The sequence below is a fragment of the Salvelinus sp. IW2-2015 genome, linkage group LG7, assembly GCF_002910315.2.
Source record: "Salvelinus sp. IW2-2015 linkage group LG7, ASM291031v2, whole genome shotgun sequence".
NCBI classification, from domain to species: Eukaryota; Metazoa; Chordata; class Actinopteri; order Salmoniformes; family Salmonidae; genus Salvelinus; species Salvelinus sp. IW2-2015.
Genome location: NC_036847.1, coordinates 600,771 through 626,834, shown reverse-complemented (window position 1 = coordinate 626,834; position 26,064 = coordinate 600,771). Strand labels below are relative to the sequence as shown.

Here is a 26,064-nt window from a genome sequence, read left to right as displayed (position 1 = left end):
TGAGTATTTCTGTATTTGAATTTGGCGCCGAGCAGTTTCACTGGCTGTTGAAGAGGTGGGACGCTAACGTCTCACGTACCCAAGAGAGGTTAAACAGGTCAACATACACATACAACATTTCATTTATATTTTCAACATGTCCCTGATTGAGTCTGTAATACCAACATGTTTCAAGCAGACCACCATAGTCCCTGTTTCCAAGAACACAAAGGCAACCTACCTAAATGACTACAGACCCGTAGCACTCACATCCGTAGCCATGAAGTGCTTTGAAAGGCTGGTAAGGCTTACATCAACACCATTATCCCAGAAACCCTAGACCCACTCCAATTTGCATACTTCCCAAAAAGATCCACAGTTGATGCAATCTCTATTGCACTCCACACTGCCTTTCCCACCTGGACAAAAGGAACACTTATGTGAGAATGCTATTCATTGACTACAGCTCAGCGTTCAACACCATAGTACCCTCAAAGCTCATCACTAAGCTAAGGATCCTGGGACTAAACAGTCCCTCTGCAACTGGATCGTGGACTTCCTGACGGGCTGCCCCCAGGTGGTGAGGGTAGGTAGCAACACATCTGCCACGGTGATCCTCAAACTGGAGCCCCCCAAGGGTGCGTGCTCTGTCCCCTCCTGTACTCCCTCTTCACAAACGACTGCATGGCCAGGCACGACTCCAACACCATCATTAAGTTTGCAGATGACAAAACAGTGGTAGGCCTGATCACCGACAACTACGAGACAGCCTATAGGGAGGAGGTCAGAGACCTGGACGGGTGGTGCCAGAATTACAACCTCTCCCTCAACGTAACCAAGACTAAGGAGATGATTGTGGACTACAGGAAAAGGAGGACCGAGTACGCCCCCATTCTCATCGACGGGGCTGTAGTGAGCAGGTTGAGAGCTTCAAGAATCCTTGGTGTCCACACACCAACAAACTAGAATGTCCAAACACAAAGCCGGTTCCCCCTCAGGAAACTAAAAAGATTTGGCATGGGTCGTGAGATCCTCAAAAGGTTCTACAGCTGCAACATCGAGAGCACCCTGACTGGTTGCATTACTGCCTGGTACGGAAATTGCTCGGCCTCCGACCGCAAGGCACTACAGAGGGTAGTGCGTACAGCCCAGTACATCACTGGGGCTAAGCTGCCTGCCATCCAGGACCTCTACACCAGGCGTGTCAGAGGAAGGCCCCAAAAATGGTCAAAGACCCCAGCCACCCCAGTCATAGACTGCTCTCTACTACCGCATGGCAAGCGGTACCGGAGTGCCAAGTCTAGGACAAAAAGGCTTCTCAACAGTTTTTACCCCCAAACCATAAGACTCCTGAACAGGTAATCAAATGGCTACCCGGACTATTTGCATTGTGTMCCCCCCCAACCCTTATTTTACGCTGCTGCTACTCTCTGTTTATCATATATGCACTGTCACATTACTATACATTCATGTACATATGTACATACTACCTCAATTGGCCCGACCAAGCAGTGCTCCAGTACATTGGCTAACCGGGCTATCTGCATTGTGTCCCGCCACCCACCACCCGCCAACCCCTCTTTGTATGCATTTCACCTGTTGAATTCAGTGCACGTGACAAATAAACTTTGATTTMATTTTATTAAGATCATGTCAAATAGTATAATAATTGGGTGTGAAATGAAAGCTAAGTGTCACGCCCTGACCTTAGAGAGCCTTTTTATGTCTCTATTTGGTTTGGTCAGGGTGTGATTTGGGGTGGGCATTCTATGCTTTGAAAGGTAGCCCTTTCCCTCCTTTCACTGTGGGTAGTTTACTTTTGTTAGTGGCACCTATYCCCTGTAAGCTTCACGGTTGTTCTTTCGTTTCTTGTTTTGTTGGCGACATTCTAATAAAAGGAAAATGTACGCTCACCACGCTGCACTTTGGTCTTCTTCCAGCATCGGCCGTGACACTAAGAGTCTRTATTTTTTTWAATTAAGGCATATATACATGTTTTCCAAKCATTTTCCYTCCTAAAATGTGGAATAAGCAAAGGCTTAGATTTTTGTTCAAACTGATGGAAAAGGGGTCTCTACGGGATCGGTATCCCTCCACCAGGACGGTTGAGCTAACGTGCGCTAATGTGATTAGCATGACGTTATAAGTAACAAGAAAGATTCCCAGGACATTCTTATATGTGCAGAAAGCTTCAATTTTTGTTAATCTAACAGCACTGTCCAATTTACAGTAGCTATTACAGTGAAAAAATAACATGGTATTGTTTGAGGAGAGTGCACGACAACAAAACTTTTATCACAGCAACTGGTTTGATACATTCATCTCTGAAGGTAAATAATGTACTTACATTCAGTAATCTTGCTCTGAGTTGTCATCCTGAGGGTCCCAGAGATAAAATGTAGCATAGTTTTGTTTGATAAAAAAATTGAAATTTGGTTAGTCCGCCCTGGCCGGACCAAATCTGAACCGATCATATTAGATGTTTTATTTATTTAACTTGGCAAATCAGTTAAGAACAAATTCTTATTTACAATGYCAACCTACCCCTAASCTGGARGACGCTGGGCCAATTGTGCACCACCCTATGGGGCTCCCAATCACAGCCGTTTGTGATACAGCCTGGAATCGAACCAGGGACTGTAGTGACACCTCTAGCACTGAGATGCAGTGCCTTAGACTGCTGCGCCACTCAGGATGTCTTTGTTTCACAAGTTTAGACAGAACAGTGAAGTAAAGAAAAGAAGAGTAGAGTTGAGTAGAATTCAGTACAGTATAGCACACTAGAGTAGAGTACAGTATAATGTACAGTATTGTACTGTACTGAGCATATCTACTTTACTGTACTGTACTGAACTCTACTTTACTCTGTTGTGCTGTACTCTACTGTGCTGTACTGTGATGTCCAAACTTCTGAAACATAGATGTCTATAATTGTTTTAGATTTGGTGTTGTCTGGACCAACCAAATGTGGTCTTATTTGGGGGCGGAGCTCATTACAATTATAGCCAGTGTGTATAATAATATGTGTGTTTATCTATTCAAGATAAATCACCACGAAGAGAATTATATTAAATTTCCATAATTATGCATTTCTGTATAGTACAGATCAGGGACCCATGATGTAATTCTGTTACCGGATGMAAATCCGGTTAATCTACTGTAGTTCAATAACCCAAATAATGTATTTCAAACTCAAGGTGTCAAGTCATAGCTGACACTGTCACTTACACTCCCGCGCGCAACGTCACAGGTCTACAAACCACCGGTCCTGGCAAACCATCTTTACGCACACCTGGACTTCATTACTCCCTTGATTACTTACCCTTTGTATAGCACTCTTGTTATCATTAGGTTGTATTTTACATTTTTCTATGTCAGACACTTCTCTRGATATGTATTGCTCCATGTTCGCTATTATAAAACTCACTAACTGCACCTACTTCCTGACTCCCTGCGTCCATGTTACAGAATACTACCTCAACAAATGGAAGCAACAGTTAACCAAGACATCTACCAGATGGTCGGAGAACAGGGCCACCTACTTCGTCAACACCATGACAAGCTGTCTCATTTGGGGACGGCTATGGATAAGGTKCTCCGTGTTCTTCYACGAGTCGACATTACTCAAGGGGCATGATCTCCAAATAGCGAAGGATTCTCTACCACAAGTCGACCCAGCAAGCCAGTACCCCATACAGCAGTCCGTCCTGCTCAGTGATGTCCGATTGTCCCTACCGGACAATCGTTTATCATATATGCACTGTCACATTACTATACATTCATGTACATATGTACATACTACCTCTGGTTAGTCCGCCCTGGCCGGACCAAATCTTACACCCTTGACAGGACTTTATTGAAATGCCGTGGCATCCTACTCCAGTGCTCCATTTATTTCACTCATCAGATGGGGGTCCCCACCACAGAGAGGTCCAAGTTTGCCACGGTTATTTCTCCGCTGACTGGACCAGGCGTTGGAGTGGGCCACGGCTATCTGGGAGAGAGGAGAGGAAGAGCTGGGTTCCTATGAGGGGTTCATGGCTCAGGAGGGTCTTTGACCATCCACCAGAGGACAGAGATGGGGGTGAGCACCTACTCCAACTATGGCAGGATGGCCAGACCACGGCGGAGTATGCACTAACCTTTCAAACAGTGGCAACATCCGTCGGATGGAATGAGCCGGTGCTCCAGAGCCTACTCAGAAGACGATTGTGCGAAGAGGTCCAGACGAAGTTGGCGTGCCGAGATGGCAACCTACCCTTGGACGCCCTCATCGCCCTCATCGATGGCAACCTACCCTTGGACGCCCTCATCGCCCTCATCGATGGCCATCTGTCTGGATATTCTTCTTCGGGAGCGTCGGTATCCTCATCGCCTTTCTCCCTCCTCCGTTGTCAGAGCCTGAACCCATGGAGGTGAGGGCCACACGTCTCTCTGCGTCTGAGCGAAGCCGRCGTAGACAGCTGGGGCTCTGTCCTTATTGAGGAGGGGCACTAGCTTCAACGGTGTCCGCTACGTTCTAACCGGGGTTCCGTGAGAGCAGAGGGAGAGCCACGTGATCATCTGTCTCCTGGGTTYGGTTGTGAGTATTACATCYTCATCCCTTTTCCGCCAAACCTTTCTTCGTAATGACTTCCTTACACCCTTGATTACTTACACTTTATATCGCACTCATTTGTTATCAGTCATCGGGTAGTATTTTTGTATGTTTCTATGTAAGACGCTTCTCTTGTTTAGTATCGCTCCATGTTCGTTATTATTCATCTAACTAACTGTACCTGCTCCCTGACTCCGCATTAGACACCCCATTCGTTCTGGAGAAATCTTTGAATCTTAAATTTGAACCATAATATTGTTACCAAACATTYCATCTGCACAATGTTTTTGTGACATTTTCGGTGTAAATTGTTCAAAGTATTCGTTGTGCATATACTGTAGTTGCATGGCTTGTTCAACTTTGAAATCAATGGTTTTTGTTTGGGAATACATTGTAAAATGGAAAAAAACTGAGTCAAAGCTTAATTCTGTTATCGTGGAATTGCGCTTTCGTGGAGGATGTTTTCGTGGGGAGGTGACATTTCTCAACYTGCTACGACTGTATTTCTAACCTGCTTCGCAAAAGCTACCCACACTGGGATGAACAACAAATGACATCCACAGCAATATGTGTCTCTGCAGTAGTGAAGTTGAGTGAATCAGAATGGGATATCAGCCAGTCGAATACAACAGTGTGTGAGACATCCCAAAGCCGTGGGAAGGAAGGATCTAATGCTATTTTTAGTCTTTGAGGACAAATCATTTCCCGCCCTGTGATCCTCTGATTGTTTGGTGAGAAATTATAGATGGCCACAGGAACACTTCCTGTATCCTATCACATGCTCTGCCAGGAGTTAGCTGGCCTAACTCACGAAGAGCAACAGACACGTACGCACACACAGACAAACACACGTGCACACTCACACAATATATGTATGAGAACAAACGTTGTTTACACAGACACCCACATACAGTACAGTAGTCACACAAACACGATCACAGGATCACACACAAGAGGGAGTCAAATATCTCAAGGACATCTGACAGAAGCAGTGAATCTGTCTTCGTCACGGACAGTTGAACTCTGCCCGTCCTCAAAAAACGTGATAGTAACATAACTAAAGTCCATCATCCACCATTAATTCCATATCACTAGATTCATCGGAAAAATTTCATGATGCTTTCCTGCTCTATTAATAGCTCGGAGAGATTGGACATGGCTTATTCAGCTCTCTCTCTCTCTCTCTCCCACCCACCCTCTCTCTCTCCCCCTCTCTCTCTCTCAATTTCTATTTAAGGGGCTTTATTGGCATGGGAAACATATGTTTACATTGCCAAAGCAAGTGAAATAGATAATAAACAAAATTGAAATTAACAATAAAAAATGTACAGTCAACATTACCAGTTCCAAAAGAATAAAAACATTTCAAATGTCGTACGTCTATWTACAGTGTTGTAATGATGTGCAAATAGTTAAAGTACAAAAGGGAAAATAAATAAACAAATATAGGTTGTATTTACAATGTTGTTTGTTCTTCACTGCTTGCCCTTTTTTTATTGTGGCAACAGGTCACACATCTTGCTGCTGTGWTGGCACACTGTGGTATTTCACCCAACAGATATGGGAGTTTATCAAAATTGGATTTGTTTTCGAATTTGTGGTTCTGTGTAATCTGAGGGAAATATATGTCTCTAATATGGTCATACATTTGGACGGAGGTTAGGAAGTGCAGCTCAGTTTCCACCTCATTTTGTGGGCAGTGTGCACATAGCCTGTCTTCACTTGAGAGCCAGGTCTGCCTACGGTGGCCTTTCTCAATAGCAAGGCTATGCTCACTGAGTCTGTACATAGTCAAAGATTTCCTTAAATTTGGGTCAGTCACAGTGGTCAGGTATTCTGCAACTGTGTACTCTCTGTTTAGGYCCAAATAGCGTTCTAGTTTGTTCAGTTTTTTTGAAAATTCTTTCCAATGTGTTAAGTAATTTTATTTTATTTTTCTCCTGATTTGGTTGGGTCTAATTGTGTTGCTGTCCTGGGGCTCTGTGGGGTGTGCTTGTGTTTGTGAACAGAGCCCCAGGACCAGCTTGCTTAGGGGACTCTTCTCCAGGTTAATTTCTCTGCAGGTGATGGCTTCGTTATGGAAGGTTTGGGAATTTTTCTTTTTAGGTGGTTGTAGAATTTAACATCTCTTTTCTGGATTTTGATCATTATTGGGTATCGGCCTAATTCTGCTCTGCATGCATTATTTGGTGTTTTACGTTGTACAGAGAGGATTTTTTTGCAGAATTCTGCATGCAGAGTCTCAATTTGGTGTTTGTTRAATTTTGTGAATTCGTGGTTGGTGAGCGGACCCCAGACCACACAACTATAAAGGGCAATGGGTTCTATAACTGATTCAAGTATTTTTACCAGATCCTAATGTCTAATTTTATGTTCCTTTTGATGGCATAGAAGGCTCTTCTTGCCTTGCCTCTCAGGTCGTTCCCAGCTTTGTGGAGTTACCTGTGGCGCTGATGTTTAGACAGAGGTATGTATAGTTTTTTTGTGTGCTCTAGGGAAACAGTGTCTAGATGGAATTTGTATTTGTGGTCCAGGCAACTGGACCGTTTTTGGAACAGCATTATATATATTTTTTWATTTACTGTCAGGGCCTTAGTGCTGATGTTTGCCCTCCTTGGTTGGGTACAGAAGCACCATATCATCATCACACAGTAGACACTTGACTTCAGATTCTAGTAGGGTGAGGCTGGGTGGCCTACTCCTGCTCCCTATCCCCTGGTTATTGGGCTTGCTTGATTGGATAGAGCACCAAACTGCATTTTTGTCTTAAAATAACAGTACCTGGTATCAGAATGAATGGGTCACTATTATGATGATGTATGACTTTACACAGACCATTGTGGTCCTAGGTGTAGACTCTGTAGTAACTCAAAACAAAACCAATGGAATATCTTAAAACCATCCAATCGCTAGGTGCAAAATCACCTTGTAGAAGAATGACCACTACATTAGCAGAAGCATACAATACAAAAAGGTAAGGAGATACATATTTGTGGTTGTTCGGGAGGAGCTGCACATTGGTATAAAGTGTACCATAGTGAAAACAATGGCTGCCAACCCCAGTGCCCTCTACCACCCACTCTTACTGTGGGGTTACCAATCACACTGACACCACAATCAGGTTGTTTAGTCCGTTTGTCCTGTCAATGACATCATTGTTATTGTGTTTAGTGTGTGTTTGTGTGTCTCCCTGTGTGTGTGTGTGTGTGTGTGTGTGTGTGTGTGTGTGTGTGTGTGTTTGTTCACATACTTAGGGTTGAATACCGCTTCAAAACACATACATTACACATACATGACAAACATGTTGTGTGCATAAATACAGGCAGAGCATATGCATGCACACACACACACACACACACACACACACACACACACTACTACTTCCGGCGCCGAAAAGAGATGGCCGCCTCGCTTCGTGTTCCTTGGAAAATATGCAGTATTTTGTTTTTTTACGTGTTATTTCTTACATCGGTACCCCGGGTAATCTTAGGTTTCATTACATACAGTCGGGAGGAACTACTGAATATACGATTAACGTCAACTCATCATCGTTCCTACCAGGAATTGACTTTCCCGACGGATCCAGTGTTTTGCCTTCCACCCAATACAATGGATCTGATCCCAGCCGGCGACCCTGTGCGACGCCGAAAAAGGGGAACGTGCGGTCTCGTGGTCAGGCTTCGGAGACGGGCACATCGCGCTCCACTCCCTAGCATACTACTCGCCAATGTCCAGTCTCTTGACAATAAGGTTGATGAAATCCGAGCACGGGTAGCATTCCAGAGAGACATCAGGGATTGCAACGTGCTCTGCTTCACGGAAACATGGCTAACTCAAGGGACGCTAACGGAGTCGGTGCAGCCAGCTGGTTTCTTCATGCATCGCGCCGACAGAAACAAACATCTTTCCGGTAAGAAGAGGGGCGGGGGGGTTGCCTTATGATTAACGAGAAGTGGTGTGATCATCATAACAACACACAAGAACTCAAGTCGTTCTGTTCACCTGATCTAGAACTCCTCACAATCAAATGTCGACCGCATTATCTACCAAGGGAATTCTCGTCAATCATAATCACAGCCGTATACATTCCCCCCAAGCAGACACATCGATGGCCCTGAACGAACTTTATCTGACTCTTTGTAAACTGGAAACCACACACCCTGAGGCTGCATTCATCGTAGCTGGGGATTTTAACAAGGCTAATCTAAAAACAAACTCCCAAAATTCTATCAGCATATCGATTGTGCTACCAGGGCTGGAAAAACACTAGACCATTGTTATACTAATTTCCGCGACGCTTTATAAGGCCTCCCCGCCCCCTTTCGGAAAAGCTGACCACGACTCCATTTTGTTGATTCCAGCCTACAAAACAGAAACTCAAACAACAAGCTCCCGCGCTCAGGTCTGTTCAACGCTGGTCCGACCAATCTGAATCCACGCTTCAAGACTGCTTCGATCCCGCGGATTGGAATATGTTCCGCATCGCGTCCAACAACAATATTGACGAATATGCTGATTCGGTGAGCGAGTTCATTAGGAAGTGCATTGACGATGTCGTACCCACAGCAACGATAAAACATTCCCAAACCAGAAACGTGGATTGACGGCAGCATTCGCGTGAAACTGAAAGCGCGAACCACTGCTTTTAACCAGGGCAAGGTGACCGGAGCATGACCGAATACAAACAGTGTAGCTATTCTCTCCGCAAGGCAATCAAACAGGCTAAGTCTCAGTACAGAGACAAAATCAAGTCGAAATTCAACAGCTCAGACACAAGAGGTATGTGGCAGGGTCTACAGTCAATCACGGATTACAAAAGAAAACCAGCCCCGTCGAGGACCAGGATGTCTTGCTCCCAGACAGGCTAAACAACTTTTTTGCCCGCTTTGAGGACAATACAGTGCCACTGACACGGCCCCCTACCAAAACCTGCGGGCTCTCCTTCACTGCAGCCGAGGTGAGTAAAACATTTAAACGTGTTAACCCTCGCAAGGCTGCAGGCCCAGACGGCATTCCCAGCCGCGTCCTCAGAGCATGCGCAGACCAGCTGGCTGGTGTGTTTACGGACATATTCAATCAATCCTTATCCCAGTCTGCTGTTCCCACATGCTTCAAGAGGGCCACCATTGTTCCTGTTCCCAAGAAAGCTAAGGTAACTGAGCTAAACGACTACCGCCCCGTAGCACTCACTTCCGTCATCATGAAGTGCTTTGAGAGCTAGTCAAGGACCATATCACCTCCACCCTACCGACACCCTAGACCCACTCCAATTTGCTTACCGACCCAATAGTCCACAGACGACGCAATCGCAACCACACTGCACACTGCCCTAACCCATCTGGACAAGAGGATACCCATGTGAGAATGCTGTTCATCGATTACAGCTCAGCATTTAACACCATAGTACCTCCAAACTCGTCATCAAGCTCGAGACCCTGGGTCTCGACCCCGCCCTGTGCAACTGGGTCCTGGACTTCCTGACGGGCCGCCCCCAGGTGGTGAGGGTAGGTAACAACATCTCCACCCCGCTGATCCTCAACACTGGGCCCCACAAGGTGCGTTCTGAGCCCTCTCCTGTACTCCCTGTTCACCCCGACTGCGTGGCCATGCACGCCTCCAACTCAATCATCAAGTTTGCGGATGACACTACAGTGGTGGCTTGATTACCAACAACGACGAGACGGCCTACAGGGAGGAGGTGAGGCCCCTCGGAGGTGTGGTGTCAGGAAATAACCTCATACTCAACGTCAACAAAACAAAGGAGATGATTGTGGACTTCAGGAAACAGCAGAGGGAGCACCCCCTATCCACATGCGGGTCAGTAGTGGAGAAGGTGGAAAGTTTTAAGTTCCTCGGTGTAACATCACGGACAACTGAATTGGTCCACCCACACAGACAGCGTTGTGAAGAAGGCGCAGCAGCGCCTCTTCAACCCAGGAGGCTGAAGAAATTCGGCTTGTCACCAAAAGCACTCACAAACTTCTACAGATGCACAATCGAGAGCATCCTGTCGGGCTGTATCACCGCTGGTACGGCAACTGCTCCGCCCACAACCGTAAGGCTCTCCAGAGGGTAGTGAGGTCTGCAGAACGCATCACCAGGGGCAAACTACTGCCCTCCAGGACACCTACACACCCGTGTCACAGGAAGGCCATAAAGATCATCAAGGACAACAACCACCCAAGCCACTGCCTGTTCACCCCGCTATCATCCAGAAGGCGAGGTCAGTACAGGTGCATCAAAGCAGGGACGAGAGACTGAAAAACAGCTTCTATCTCAAGGCCATCAGACTGTTAAACAGCCACCACTAACATTTAGCGGCCGCTGCCAACATACTGACTCAACTCCAGCCACTTTAAAATGGGAATTGATGGAAATTATGTAAAAATGTACCACTAGCCACTTTAAGCAATGCCACTTAATACAATGTTTACATACCCTACATTACCCATCTCATATGTATATACTGTACTCTATATCATCTACTGCATCTTGCCATCTTTATGCAATACATGTACCACTAGCCACTTTAAACTATGCCACTTTATGTTTACATACCCTACAGTACTCATATCATACGTATATACCGTACTCTATCCATCTACTGCATCTGCCATGCCGTTCTGTACACCACTCATTCATATATCTTTATGTACATATTCTTTATCCCTTTACACTTGTGTGTGGTGTAAGGTAGTAGTGTGGAATTGTTAGGTTAGATTACTGTTGGTTATTACTGCATTGTCGGAACTAGAAGCACAAGCATTTCGCTACACTCGCATTAACATCTGCTAACCATGTGTATGTGACTAATAAAATTTGATTTGATTTGACACACACACACACACACACACACACACACACACACAAATATGCACACACACAAAAGCACACACTACTCAGCACCTGTCATCACGCCATTACTATGAACAAACACATATTTGCCCAGTTTCCTTAAAGCTATTGCTTCAACATTATGATTCTCGAACCGTTAGCACAGGCGCTAGTCTGTGGCTACATGAGGGAAATATTAACCGAGTGACTGTGAAAAGCAGGCTAACAGAAGCTGGGGCCCAGCCATCCGTTACAGGGCTGAATGGCCATAATTAGCATGAGGCTCTCCGGCAGCATCCTTCAATGCAGCGACACATACACAATGGCGAGTGCCACGCTTCCCCCTGCCGTTCCCCCAGAAAAGCCCTTTGTCCCCGCAGCATCTGGAACTGACCTCCATGCATTATGGGGCTGGTGACCCCCCTCTCCCCCCTCCTCTCCTCTCTTATCCACCCCTACTCAAAAGGTACCTGCTAAAAGGGATCCTTGGAACGTCCTTACCCCCCATTGAAGTTGAAATAAAAAATGGTTAAGGTGAGGATTAAGGGTAGGGGTTGAGGTAAGGGTTGGAGTTTAGGGTAGGAACGTCCCAAGGATTCCGGATAGCACTGACCCTCTGCCTCCACAGCAAACCCCCCCCCCCCCCATATCTCTATCTTATTCCCTTTTTTACACTCACACACACCTCCCCCAGCCCTCCCTCTCATTCAGCTACGGAGTGCAGCAGTCTCTGGCTCCTTGAAAAGAGGGTCTGTGTACTATTGGGCCCTTACACAAAGCCAGCGGGGTGAATTAAAAACCGAAAGAGGAAAAAAGCTCCATGGCTACTGGCCATCTGTCCCTCTGGGTTGGAAGTGCCTGGCTCAGTGTGCCCGCCTTGCCCTCCCCTTCCTTCACCTCATCCCCACCCCCAACCCCACCTACCCCGATTCCCTTAGCTTATATATACACACAATCAACCATAATAACATTCTGCCATGCATCTCCTTCCTTGCTTCTCTGCATACATCACAGGCTTCACCAAACAGATGATAGATGGCAACAACGAAGGAGACTGGGAAGAGAAGGAGAAATAAGGAGTGCTGCCACTTGCCTGAACGTGGAGAGCCGGAGCCAGTGAATCAAGCCGTAATCCTGTCTTTGTGTGAGCGGCAACCAGAAAAATGTGTCTCAAACAATGATTTCCAGAGCTTGGCAGTGGAGTGGAAAACGAGACAGCGAGAGAGTGAGAGTGAGCGAGAGGGAGGAAGGCAGAGAGTGAGTGAGGGAGAGCGAGCTAGAGAGAGAGAGCAGCAGCAGAAACGGAGACAGCAGGAGCGTGCGACAGAGAGAGAGAGAGGCAGGAGCCACCTTCAAGCCACAGGGACGCTGACAGAGAGAGGGAGCGGAGAGAGAAATCAGGTGGGGGAGGGAGGGTTGGTCAATTGGTTTGCTGCGTGGCTCGAACACTGGGATAATGCTGAGATAACCCTCATGTCAGAGCAGCAGCTGTAGACGTGAGAGGGAAGTGAATCCCGAGAGAGAGAGAGAGAGAGAGAGAGAGAGAGAGAGAGAGAGAGAGAGAGAGAGAGAGAGAGAGAGAGTTCTCTGTCAGTTGTGACATTTGGGGCACATAATAACAATGGCCATTTGTAGCAACAGGGCTGGGATGGAGGAAAGAGGGGAAGGAGGGGTGGTTATGGGAAGGGGTGGGAGTTCACATGGCGAGTGTTCTCTTCCTAGAAACACAAAACAACACTCAAGCCTCTGGCGGAGAAACAGGCACCTGTTCGAGTCTGGCATAGGGAGACAAGCAGGGGGCAGAGAGACAGAAACACATGTGCAGGGAAAGGTGGAGGAGGAGGGAGACAAAGGGAAAGAGAGGACATAAGAGGAGTGTGGGTCCATTTTATTTCACTGCTTTGGCAATGGAAGATTTGTCTTGTCATGGCATAGAACCATTTGAATTGAATTCASTGGCATGAAACTGGGAGAAAGAAGGAGAGAGAGGAAAGACAAAGAGATGGACATACTGTACATGATTAGGATTACAAAATTCTGTAAAATTCCCTCCGGATTCCGTGAATCTTCCAACTGGTATTTCTGAAAACCTACGAATGTTGAAAGTTYCCAGAATGTTGCAATCCTGGACATGATGTATCTCATGATGCATTTTTTCATTCACTGTTAAAACTCACTGCACTTGTTTTGGAGTCCGTCTGGTTTTTTCTTTACACTGCAATGTGTACCAGATGATGYCGACGTATGATAACTCACCAAATACTGTGGATTTTCCCACTATCCAGAAGTTTAACATTCAGGCCAAACAATTTTAATTTCAGATTTAACCAAATAAGATGGACTATGCATTAATTACATGGCTATATCCAGCGGCGACTGTCTGACTAAGCACTGGTCTCCCTCTATTTGAACTGTCCCTCTTCACATTGCTCTGCCCAGGGTTCCCCACTGAAATATAGGTGCATGTATTAAGGAAAGGATAATTGCATGCGTGTATATCCACCGTCAAGGTTTCAAACGTTTTTTGCTCCTCCACAGTATGGATCCTTTGGGAATCCCTGCTTTTTCTGTTTTTCGGTCATTCCCCCATCTCCCTGTTGGGCCCTTTTCTAAAGCTCAACATGTTCATCACATAATCATGCAGCAAATCTATTTTCAATATATCAGAACATCATAATCCCAGTCAGGCCACCGGGCGAGCAGCTCAAYGAGGATTTACCAGTCACATGGCCCAGGCAGAGAGAGAGGAATGGGAGAACAAGAGAGAGACAAAAAAAGAAAAACGAGGGGAAGGGGGAAAAAAAAGGAAAATATTAATCTAGCACCAGAAATACGGTTAAGCAAAGCCACACACACACACACACAATCACACACACAATCACACACACACATATCCTAGATGCATAAAGAGGTGCTGTGTGGTATGGAAAGGCAATCTCCACTGATGGGATCGTGCCTGTGCAAACTGAGGCATGTGATCATGAAAACAACATCCCCAAGGAGACCACAACAACATATTGAGAACACACAAACACACATGCAGACAAACATACAATGACACATGCGAGCACACACACACACACACAAAGAAACACACACACACACACAAAGACCAACAGTGTATTTGTGACCAACTTCTGTCAGGTACTCGACAAGGTACAGTACACTGTGGTTGATCACAAAGGCTTCACTGATTCAGAGGAAGGTTCAGGGCCTACAGACCACTCAACCAGCTACACACAGAGAGACTATTTCGGATCTTAAACTCCACTTTCAAAAACACTTAATATTTAACCTTTATTTAACTAGGCAAGTCAGTTAAGAACATTCTTATTTTACAATGACGGCCTACCCCAGCCAAACCCTCCCCTAACCCGGACGACACTGGGCCAATTGTGTGCCGCCTTATGGGACTCCCGATCACAGCCGGTTGTGATACAGGCCGGGATCAAACCAGGGTCTGTGGAAACGCCTCTAGCACTGAGATGCGGTGCCTTAGACCGCTGCGCCACTCGGGAGCCACTTATTCAAATGTATCAGAGGATACAAGGAGGAAACTCTCAAATAGTGTTGTACTGCAGAAGTGTACCATGGCAGCACAGATCCCATCCAACAGACAATGGGCTGACCTCACAGTACACAGTTGRCTMCTCTGGCATCCACCCGGATCATTGGCCCACCACACCACACATTCTGTACTGTAGCTATGTGAAACAGCTGGGAGGGCAGCATTCCCATGTTGGGAGAACAAATAGCTCCCAAACCTGAAAAAAAGACTACAGTTTACCATAGAATACTATAGTACTTACTATAGAATTCCATAGAATCGTAGTATACTGTAGAATACAATACTCCACACTGTAGTATCCTTCGATTGTGTAGTGCAGGGGGTAGCCCATCCTGTTCCTGGAGTTCTGTAGGTACAGGGTTTTGGGCCAATGAGGCACCACACCTGACCAACTGAGTTAATTGATCAGTTCAGTGATTGCCTAAATTCAACACACCTGGTCTTCCAGGGCYGTTAAATKAAAAARATGAAGTGCCTACGGCACTCCAGGACCAGGGTTGCCTACCCCTGGTGTAGTGCTTKCTATAMAATTTTGTAGTATACTGTACAATACTATCCGTTCAGACTCCAGTCCTAACTACCTACAGGTTATGGAACATTGGCTTAATATTTGTGTCACACCTTGATCTGTTTCACCTGTCTTTTTGCTTGTCTCCACCCTTCTCCAGGTGTCGCCCATCTTCCTCATTATCATCAGTTTATTTATACCTGTGTTCTCTGTCAGGTCTTACTGGTGTATTTTCCCGTCTCCCTGCTTTCGCAAGTTCTGTTTCCTAGATTCCCTGGTCTGACCATTCTGCCTGCTCTGACCCCAAACCTGCCTGCTCTTCTGTACCTGCCTGACTCTGACCCACTTACGAACCTCTGCCTGTCCTGAGCCCCTGATTACGGACCTCTGCCTGCCTTTGACCTGTCTTTTGCTGCCCCCTGTTTGGGTCAATAAACATCTGTGACTCTAGCTGTCTGAATCTGTGTCACACCCTGGCCTTAGTTATCTTTGTTTTCATTATTATTTTAGTTAGGTCAGGGTGTGACATGGGGAATGTATGTGTTTTGGTTTGTCTAGGGGTTTGTACGTTTAATGGGTCAGTGTCTTGTCTAGGTGTTTGTATGTCTATGGCTGCCTAGATTGGTTCTCAATTAGAGGCAGCTGTGGTTTATTGTCTCTGATTGAGAGCCATATTTAAGGCAGCCATAGGCAGTTGGGTTTTGTGGGTAATTGTCTATGTTCTATGTTGCATGTGTGCACTTAGTTCGTTTTAGCTTCACGTTTGTTTTTTTGTTCGTTTAGTAAGTGTTTGTTTTTCTTCATTAAAAGAAGATGGCTTTCTTTCACGCTGCGCCTTGGTCCTCTCTCTCACCCATAGACGATCGTGACAATCTGGGACTTATCCTGAGTTCTGATCATTTGTCCACTAGGTTTCCTCAAGGAGAAAGCCCCCACTTCAATATCAAATATAATAAAACAAAAACACTATAGTAAATACCACAGTAATGTCTGCAAAAAACCCTACATTAATTACTATAGTATATACTATAGTTTTTTAACGAAAGTAATATTACCGTATACTACAGTCATGTCCACAAAAACACTACAGTGAATACTAAAGTATCTAAATATAGTAATACTACAGTATTTACACCATAATACTGATATTCCAAAAAAACTCTAATATTTGATTGGATTACATCTGAATGGCTTGTTTGTGTCAATAGGTTCCACTTATACTTTATGGGTGGACCGAGAGGATGCGGCAGAGGTGGAGAAGGAATAGGAGCAGGAGGAGACTCAGAGAGAATGGGGAGGAATCGTATGAGGAAGAAGAGGGAAAGATGAGGTGGGAATGAAAGAGAAGGCAAAGGAATGTTGTGTGAATGTTGAGGAGTTTTAGGAGGAGGAAGACGAGGCTGAAGATGATGTACTCACAAGGCACAGCGTGGCGGTAGAGGTTAGCTCTGATGGTCTGTTGGAGCTCATGGTCAAGAGAGTGTTTCTGAAACTTCAGGCTCAGGTAGTGCTTCAGGTCCTTGTTCAGTTTGTTACCTGCACAGGGAAACCAAACAGGAACAATGGTTACGCCTCATATTTCCTATTACATGATTTGCATAGCAAATGTAAACATTCATTTTTTTTGCATGACTGGTCTTCGAGCTGCCAACTCCTCTGACTATTGTTGTCATGCCATATGTGTTGTTAAACAAATGGTAATTACATGACAACTACCAAATAACCATTTACTTTGGCTTCTTTTGGATTCACAAGCAGCACCATAGCCGCATGAAGGGTGCTGGAGGTGCAGCAGCACCAGTGATGGGGGTAAAAATCTATTTAGTAACATATAGCAATATTATTTTTGGACTATATATTTTTACTCCAAGTATCAATTTGTAAAAAAAATCTAGTGCAAGTCGGCTGTACCTGCACAAAAATGTCGGTATTTTTCATCCTATCCAGCACTTTTATTTCCCTGACTGATCAAAACTCATTTTCTGATGCTCTCTCTTGTCTCTCTGCAGCAGACATATAGTGAGCAATATGTTTGAAACATAATATCAAATCCCAGTACCAAATACATATAGAATCGTGAGAATCGCAATACATATCATATCGGCACCTAAGTATCATGATAATATCATATCGTGAGGACCCTGGCAATTCCCAGCCTTTTAAATTTGACAAAATTATATAATTACTCCTGTCTGTAGCCTACAGACACCAATAAAATCCAAAAAAATAACAAAGAGATGCAATTTGGGCAGCAAYCGTGAACAGCTTGTTGTGTTGCGGCCATAGAAATATAATCCATAGAAGAGTCTTGGAACCTCTAACCCCGGCAATTTGTCTGGTAAACTCGTGGGTAAACTCACAATGGCTGCCAGTCCTGACTTGAATGGGCTTGTCTGTTCTATGGATTCTGTCAGTGAACAGCAGCTATAATTGGCCTTTAGATAATTTCTAAATACAATCAAATATTTAAAAAAAATGTTTGCAAAATGCCTACTGCTGAAAATTTAATGCGAATCTGTCTGTAAAGCTACCAAATATTTTCTGAACAACTCTCAATCTTTTGCCAACAGCACTGTTTTTTCAATATAGCCTACCGGTGAGTAGCCTACGCATATTCATGCTATCTCTATCATTTGTGTGAGTCGGTGCCAGTGGAAAGTTTATTTTGTCAGTGTCAGACTATGGAAAGAAACAGAAGGTGCTCTGTGTACGTCATTGGACAGGAAAAGGCATAGCGCTTGCTCACCATTAAAAATAAGTTTCAKAGATTGACGTTTCGGGCCGTCAATGTCCCATTTACATGCTAAGTCATGTAAATGACGTAGAATTGCATGACATTATTCCCGGGCCCTGCTAAAAATAAATCACAATTCATGCAAATCCTACCAACTCCTCCGTTACTAAGCAAATGGGATGATAGATGCATGCATTCCTTTATTATAAAATATATWTTTTTTTGTGTTCAGTAAGCTATGCCTCTGCCCAGCGGTATCAGTCTCACTACCCCAGTGTGGCCTCCTTCACCAATGCGTCAATTTCAGTTGCCACAGAGCTGACTGACCCCACCATGAGGAATCATCGACTTCACCCACAGACACAGAGAGAGAGGCGAAAAGAGACGAACACAGAGATAGGGTGAAGTAGAGAGAAGACAGAGAGAGAGAAATGGAGAGGTAAAGAGAATGATGAGACCCACAGAGAGGCACAGGCCGGGAGGCAGCAAGAGAGGTGGGCTGAGGTAATTGAGAACAACAGTTCCCTGATCGGCTTAGAGCTTCCAGGTTCAGTCAGCGAGAGTCAGTGAGAGTTCAGGCCGTTTCCCAGAAGGAGAGGAGTCACAATGGGGACAGATGGCCAGGGCTTTCTCTCACGCCAGGGTCTCGTTTAGGACCATTTAATGATCTCCAAATATATCATCCATGTCTGGGGAGCTGGCCAGCCATTTTGAGGGCTTTGGCCAGCGTCTCTCCACACAGACCCCTGACCATGATGGAAGCCGCTTAACAGATATTGCCTCTGTACTGAAATTACACTCTTCAATGTGTATAGATTGTTTAAAAAAAAWATATATATATACACACAACCACTTTAACATGAACAAATATATTCAATAAAATAGCTTTGTATGTTAGCATTTTCTTAAGAAAATGTGGTATTTTACATGGCAGATGTCGAAAGTATTTGGTAGTATGCAAAAATATGTTCACCATTTGAGAGTATATACTAACCACTTGCTGCTAGATTCAGCCAATCAACTACTCATCGATTAATATTTTGATTATAACTGATCAACTAATTGAGGTCATGATTCTTTTTTGCCCACCTGATTAGTTGGAAACAAGATTATTTGGGAACAAAAGCCTGCTGTCCCCAGTGGCCCTGAGGTACAGCCAGACAGCCAGACAGGCAGACATCTGTCACACAGCCCTGTGGCCCTGCATCACCTCATCTTCCCATGGATTCACACACACAGACAGCTTAACCATAGACCACACCCTCATTTGTCAATGTCCATCCGAACCCACCTGTTCATAACTGACAGTACAGACTCACTTCAGTCTTACCAATGCAAAACCCACAACCCCTGACCTATAAGATATACCAATGAGTGTTTGTGAGCACCAAGGAGTCCTCACAAACACAACATCATTGGGAACATCATCAAATTAGGTGAACCATTCCATGCCACAGAATAGACAACAATATTATGCATGGATCAGATAACTCTGCTTGCAGGAAGTAATGTAAACTCATAGAAATACGACCATTACATGTTGTCAAGGTAGGAATCTGAAACAGAGGTTTTCACTCAGTAGTGGAAACACTGACCAGCAGCTAGCCTGCTCTTCTGTATTTTTCCGTTCCCCTACACACACAGCTCTCTGTGTAGTTCTGTGCGAGGAAAGCAGTCAGGTAATTGTTACCTAGCAACCAGCCAGTGCTGACAACCATCATTATGGTCCCTTCTAGGCAAGCAGCCTGTACTCAGACAATAAAAACAGAAATACAAGATTGCACAAATACACACACACACACACACCCACACACACACACAGGTCATTGGGTACATCCTTGTCATCATTTACTCCTCTAATACAAATCTAATTCAATTAAATTAGATATCATAGGTATAAAACATGTTATCATAATCACTATCATCAAAAGAGTCTTATTGTCACGATCGTCGTTCGGAGAAAGAGAGGAGGACCAAGGCGCAGCGTAATAACAATACATTTTCCTTTTTAATGAAGACGAAACAAACACTTTTACAAACTAACAAAACAACAAACCGACGAACGTGAAGCTATACAAAACAAATAAGTGCAGACACTGGCAACTTACACATAGACAATTACCCACAACCTACCTAATGACTATGGCTGCCTAAATATGGCTCCCAATCAGAGACAACGATAGACAGCTGTCTCTAATTGAGAACCAATCTAGGCAACCATAGACTTACATAAACACCTACACTGAACACAACCCCATGAACTCTACAAACACCCCCTAGACAATACAAACACCCTAGACGAGACAAAAAACACACAAACATCCCCCATGTCACACCCTGACCTAACTAAAATAATAAAGAAAAACAAAGATAACTAAGGCCAGGGCGTGACACTTATTCATGTCATATACCATCACTCATGCAAAATACTCAACAACTCAATCTCCTAAACCCTGAGTCCCAGTAGTATCCCCTGGGTTGGGACTAGCATTAGGCATTACAGAACCCATCCTTGGGCTGGGGAGAGCCAGCACAGTGCAGGCACAGAGAAGGGAGGGGGCGGGCAGCCCAGGTGTCATGCTCCATCAATGAAGAAGTCATTAAATATTTAATATTTCCAAGGATTTACAGCCATAGCCATGTACCACAGGGATTATTACAAACACTGTCTGTGTGTGTGTGTGTGTGTGTGTGTGTGTGTGTGTGTGTGTGTGTGTGTGTGTGTGTGTGTGTGTGTGTGTGTGTGTGTGTGTGTGTGTGTGTGTGTGTGAGAGAGAGATAAACACGCAGAGAAGTGCTGTACACATGTGTACGCACGGAAGTGACCACTGCTAACATTTATCTATCAGAAAACAACGCAACACCTGCAAATACACACACAAACAAACACAAGAGATGTTGATATTTTATGATTGTTCTGTTCCCGTATTTGACAGACAACTAGTTAGTCAGTGATGAAGAGGGAAGCCGAGGCAAATTCCTCTCAGAACACTCTGCCCCAGATAAGAAGGAGCTGAGGAACACACAGAGGTCAAAGAGTCATTTCTACGAACACACGTCTCTGCTTCTCCCTGAAAAACAGGAACAGATCAGACACAACACGCAATCTGTTTTCTCAGTGATAACAACACTCTTCCATAGACAAAAACAGCAATCATATACACATACCAGGGAGAACCATGGCGCTACAACAGCCAATGGAAACAAAAATACACCCAAAAGCACTACCATATTTTATCCTGGCATGAGAACGATTGAAAAGCAGCACGGCGCTAGATGATAAACTGGGTCATTTTAAAGCTTGTCTGAGGTTTTAACACTGGATACTGGTCCTCATACCAGTAAAATTACTCCTCTGGGGCCTCTAGGAGATCTGAGTGAAATCTGAGAGATATCTTATGAGGACTGAGAAGGTCCTGCTCCTCTGCTGGTGTGAATGAAGGTCGGTGAATTTGAGCCTCGGAATATGGCACACTGTGGCGGGCTGAACAGGGGTGAGAGAAAGGCGTGGGGGCGTGATGCCAGTACACGCACTCTCTGACACAGAGATGGATTTAACCCAAATAAGAGTGGATTATGCACATACTATTATACGGCTCCAGTCAACATTACATAACCTGGGATCTAGCTATGCATCCACTGTCTTATTCAGGGTCGGGGGAGGGGCACGCTGCACGACACTGTGGTTTCTACCATCTAGCAGGTAGGCTAAGACAGGGGCTGACACACGCACATACACACACACACACATATTGAGAGAAAGTGTTTTTCTAAAGAAAGATATTTATATTCCAGCTCTCTTCTAAAACACAATATTCTGACAAGAAGAGAAGAAAGACATATGGCATTACTACCTGCAACAACAGTGGAGGGTTGAACTGAACAACCGGCAGCCTTGTTCTTTGCATGAGCTTGTATCGCTCTAATTCGCTACTATCATGTGTCAATCATGCTAGGGGAAATTAAAATGCTTGGAGATTACAGTTTCAGGAGAGTGTGTCAGTCTTCTCCTAAAGCCTCTGTTGAAGAATGATTATATAGATCTAATCCTATAATGTGTGTGTGTGTGTGTGTGTGTGTGTGTGTGTGTGTGTGTGTGTTCTCTTATACACATCTAGATGTGTATAAGAGACAGGTGTGTGTGTGTGTGTGTGTGTGTGACGGTGCTCGAAGTGTGTTTAAGTGTGTGTGTATGAATGTATGTGTGTGACAGTTTTCAGCTGCTGATTAGGATTCTGCTCCTAACTCTCAGCTCAACACTGCCCTCTGTGTCTCCAGCCACCACCGCCAAGTCTGCAGTTACCACGGCAACCCAGGGCCCAGACAGCCAAAGAATGAGACGCGCTCTGTGTGGTAACCATCTACTGCTGCCCCCCATTGGCCAACATGGGCAGTTCAGAATCAGAACTGCACGTTTGTGGCCTGAAACTCAGACACTATGGGTCAAACTATGTTTAGGGTCAAAATAAAACTGATGGACCATGCATTCAATTAATTCAATGAACATGACTTATTTGTAGTCAAGGCTCTCCAAWTATAAGTGCATTTAATATAATTACWTAACCAAGGTTCAAGTTATTAATTCAAGGAAAATAAAGAGTAGCCAAACGTTTGCTGTATTTGTATTTGCATGTATTATGGATCCCCATTAGCTGCTGCCAAGGCAGTTTTAAAAACATTACAATACATTCATTACAGAATTCACAGAATTGCCCTGAGGCCCATACTCCACTACCACTTATCTATAACACAAAATCCATAGTGCGTGTTATCATGTGTGTGTATGCATGTGTCTGTGCCAATGTTTGTGTTGCTTTACAGTCCCTGCTGTTCCATAAGGTGTTTTTTAAATACAATTTTATTGCTTGCATCAGTTACTTGATGTGGAATAGAGTTCCATGTTGTCATGGCTCTATGAAGTACTGTGCACCTCCCATAGTCTGTTCTGGACTTGGGGACTGTGAAGAGACCTCTGGTGGCATGTCTTGTGGGGTATGCATGTGTGTCTGAGCTGTGTGCTAGTCGTTTAAACAGACAGTTCGGTGCTTTCAACATGTCAATACCTCTCACAAATTCAATTAGTGATGAATGAAGTCAATCTCTCCTCTACTTTGATCCAGGAGATATTGTCATGCATATTATTAATGTTGGCTCTCTGTGTACATCCAGGGGGCAGCCGTGCTGCCCTGTTCTGAGCCAATTGTCCCTCTTTGTGACACCTGATCACACGACTGAACAGTAGTCCAGGTGCGACAAAACTAGAGCCTGTAGGACCTGCCTTGTTGACAGTGCTGTTAAGAAGGTAAAGCAGCGCTTTATTATGGGCAGACTTCTCCCCATCTTAGCTACTGTTGTATCAATATGTTTTGACCATGACAGTTTACAATCAAGGGTTTCTCCAAACAGATCCAGGGTTTCTTCCACATTATTTATTACAAGATTTAGTTGAGGTTTAGGGTTTAGGGAATGATTTGTCCCAAATACAAGGCTTTTAGTTTTTTAAATATCTTGGACAAACTTTTTCCTTGCCACCCATTATGAAACTAACTGCAGTTCTTTGTTAAGTGTTGTAGTCATTTCAGTTGCTGTAGTATGTGAATAGTGTTGAGTCATCCGCATACAAAGACATACTGGTTTTACTCAAAGCCAGTGGCATGTCGTTAGTAAAGATTGAAAAAAGTAAGGAGCCTAGACAGCTGCCCGGGGGAATTCCTGATTCTACCTGGATTATGTTGGAGAGGCTTACCTTAAAGAACACACTGTGTTCTGTTAAACAGGTAACTCTTCATGCACAATATAGCAGGGTATGTAAAGCCATACACATACACTACCGTTCAAATGTTTGGAGTCACTTAGACATTTCCTTGTTTTTGTCCTTTAGCACATTTTTTGTCCTTTAAAATAACATCAAATTGATGAGAAATACAGTGTAGACATTGTTAATGTTGTAAATTACTATTTTAGCTGGAAACAGCAGATTTTTGATGGAATATCTACATAGGCGTACAGAGGCCCGTCATCACTCCTGTGTTCCAATGGCACGTTGTGTGAGCATATCTTCTTAAGGCTAGGGGGCACTATTTTCACGGGACAAACTGAAGATCTCGTACAATGCTGTGTACTACTTGCTTCACAAAACAGTGCAAACTGGCTTTAACCAGAAAAGAAAGAGGAGTGGGAGGCCCCGGTGCACAAATGAGCAAGAGGACAAGTACATTAGAGTGTCTAGTTTGAGAAACAGACAACTCACAAGACCTCAACTGACAGCTTCATTAAATAGTACCCGCAAAACATCAGTCTCAACGTCAGTGAAGAGGCGACTCCGGGATGCTGGCCTTCTAGACAGAGTTCCTCTGTCCAGTGTCTGTGTTTTTTTGCCCATCCTAATATTTTCTTTGTATTGGCCCGTCTGAGATATGGCTTTTTCTATGCAACTCTGCCTAGAAGGTCATCATCCCGGAGGCGCCTCTTCACTGTTGACATTAAAAATCAGCCATTTCCAGCAGCAATAGTCATTTACAACATTAACAATGTCTGCACTGTATTTCTGATCAATTTCATGTTATTTTAAAGTGGCATTATTGAAGTGACTAGTGATACATTTATTAGTGGCCAATGATTTCAAGTCTGAATGTAGGCAGCAGCCTCTCTGTGTTAGTAATGCCTGTTTTTCAGTCTCTCAGTCCCAGCTATGATGCACCTGTACTGACCTCGCCTTCTGGATGGTAGCGGGGTGAACAGGCAGTGGCTCGGGTAGTTGTTGTCCTTGATGATCTTTTTGGCCTTCCTGTGACATCAGGTGCTGTAGGTGTACACTGTTTGTATTCTGCCATATTCCCAGTCACCTTTCCATGGTTAAATACGGTGGTTCGCGCTTTCAGTTTTGGGCGAATGCCACCATCTATCCATGGTTTCTGGTTGGTTAGGGTAGGTTTTAATAGTCACAGTAGGTACAACATCTCCAATACACTTTCTTATAAACTCACTCACCGAATCAGCGTATACGTCAACATTATTCCCTACCTATAGGAGATCCCTAAATTACGGCTGCTACACATACAGTCGTGGCCAAAGGTTTTGAGAATGATACAAATATTAATTTTCACAAAGTCTGCGGCTTCAGTTGCATGATGGCAATTTGCATATACTCCAGATTGTTATGAAGAGTGATCAGATGAATGGCAATTAATTGCAAAGTCCCTCTTTGCCATGCAAATGAACTGAATCCCAAAAAACATTTCCACTGCATTTCAGCCCTGCTACAAAAGGACTAGCTGACATCATGTCAGTGATTCTCTCGTTAACACAGGTGTGAGTGTTGACGAGGACAAGGCTGGAGATCACTCTGTCATGCCTACTGAGTTCAAATAACAGACTGGAAGCTTCAAAAGGAGGGTGGTGCTTGGAATCACTGTTCTTCCTCTGTCAAACATGATTAACTGCAAGGAAACACGTGCCGGCATCATTGCTTTGCACAAAAAGGGCTTCACAGGCAAGGTTATTGCTGCCAGTAAGATTGCACCTAAATCCACCATTTATCGGATCATCAAGAACTTCAAGGAGAGCGGTTCAATTGTTGTGAAGAAGGCTTCAGGGTGCCCAAGAAAGTCCAGCAAGCGCCAGGACCGTCTCCTAAAGTTGATTCAGCTGCGGGATCGAGGCACCCCCAGTAGAGCTTGCTCAGGAATGGCAGCAGGCAGGTGTGAGTGCATCTGCACGCACAGTGAGGCGAAGACTTTTTGAGGATGGCCTGGTGTCAAGAAGGGCAGCAAAGAAGCCACTTTTCTCCAGGAAAAACATCAGGGACAGACTGATATTCTGCAATAGGTATAGGGATTGGACTG

General features: G+C 44.6%; 2 protein-coding genes across 9 annotated transcripts in view; both read right to left on the bottom strand.

The window, feature by feature from the left end:
* The window catches only part of LOC111966171 (membrane-associated guanylate kinase, WW and PDZ domain-containing protein 1-like), a 142,790-nt gene extending 129,916 nt beyond the window's left edge, over positions 1-12,874 (bottom strand). For 7 of the 8 annotated variants that reach the window (XM_023990591.2, XM_023990594.2, XM_023990595.2 and 4 more), the window contains exon 1: positions 12,504-12,870. The gene's annotated coding sequence lies outside the window, so the exon portion shown is untranslated. Of the gene's footprint in view, positions 1-12,503 lie in introns of all 8 variants that reach the window. The other variant, XM_023990600.2, reaches the window with a different exon arrangement.
* Positions 12,875-16,701: 3,827 nt separating this feature from the next.
* LOC139028061 (membrane-associated guanylate kinase, WW and PDZ domain-containing protein 1-like) overlaps positions 16,702-26,064 on the bottom strand; it is a 75,839-nt gene continuing 66,476 nt past the window's right edge. The window contains exons 2-3 of the mRNA XM_070444614.1: positions 16,906-17,022; positions 16,702-16,766 (exon numbers count right to left, since the gene is read on the bottom strand). Of these exons, the coding sequence (XP_070300715.1) occupies positions 16,702-16,766; positions 16,906-17,022 (182 nt within the window). The remainder of the gene's footprint in view (positions 16,767-16,905; positions 17,023-26,064) is intronic.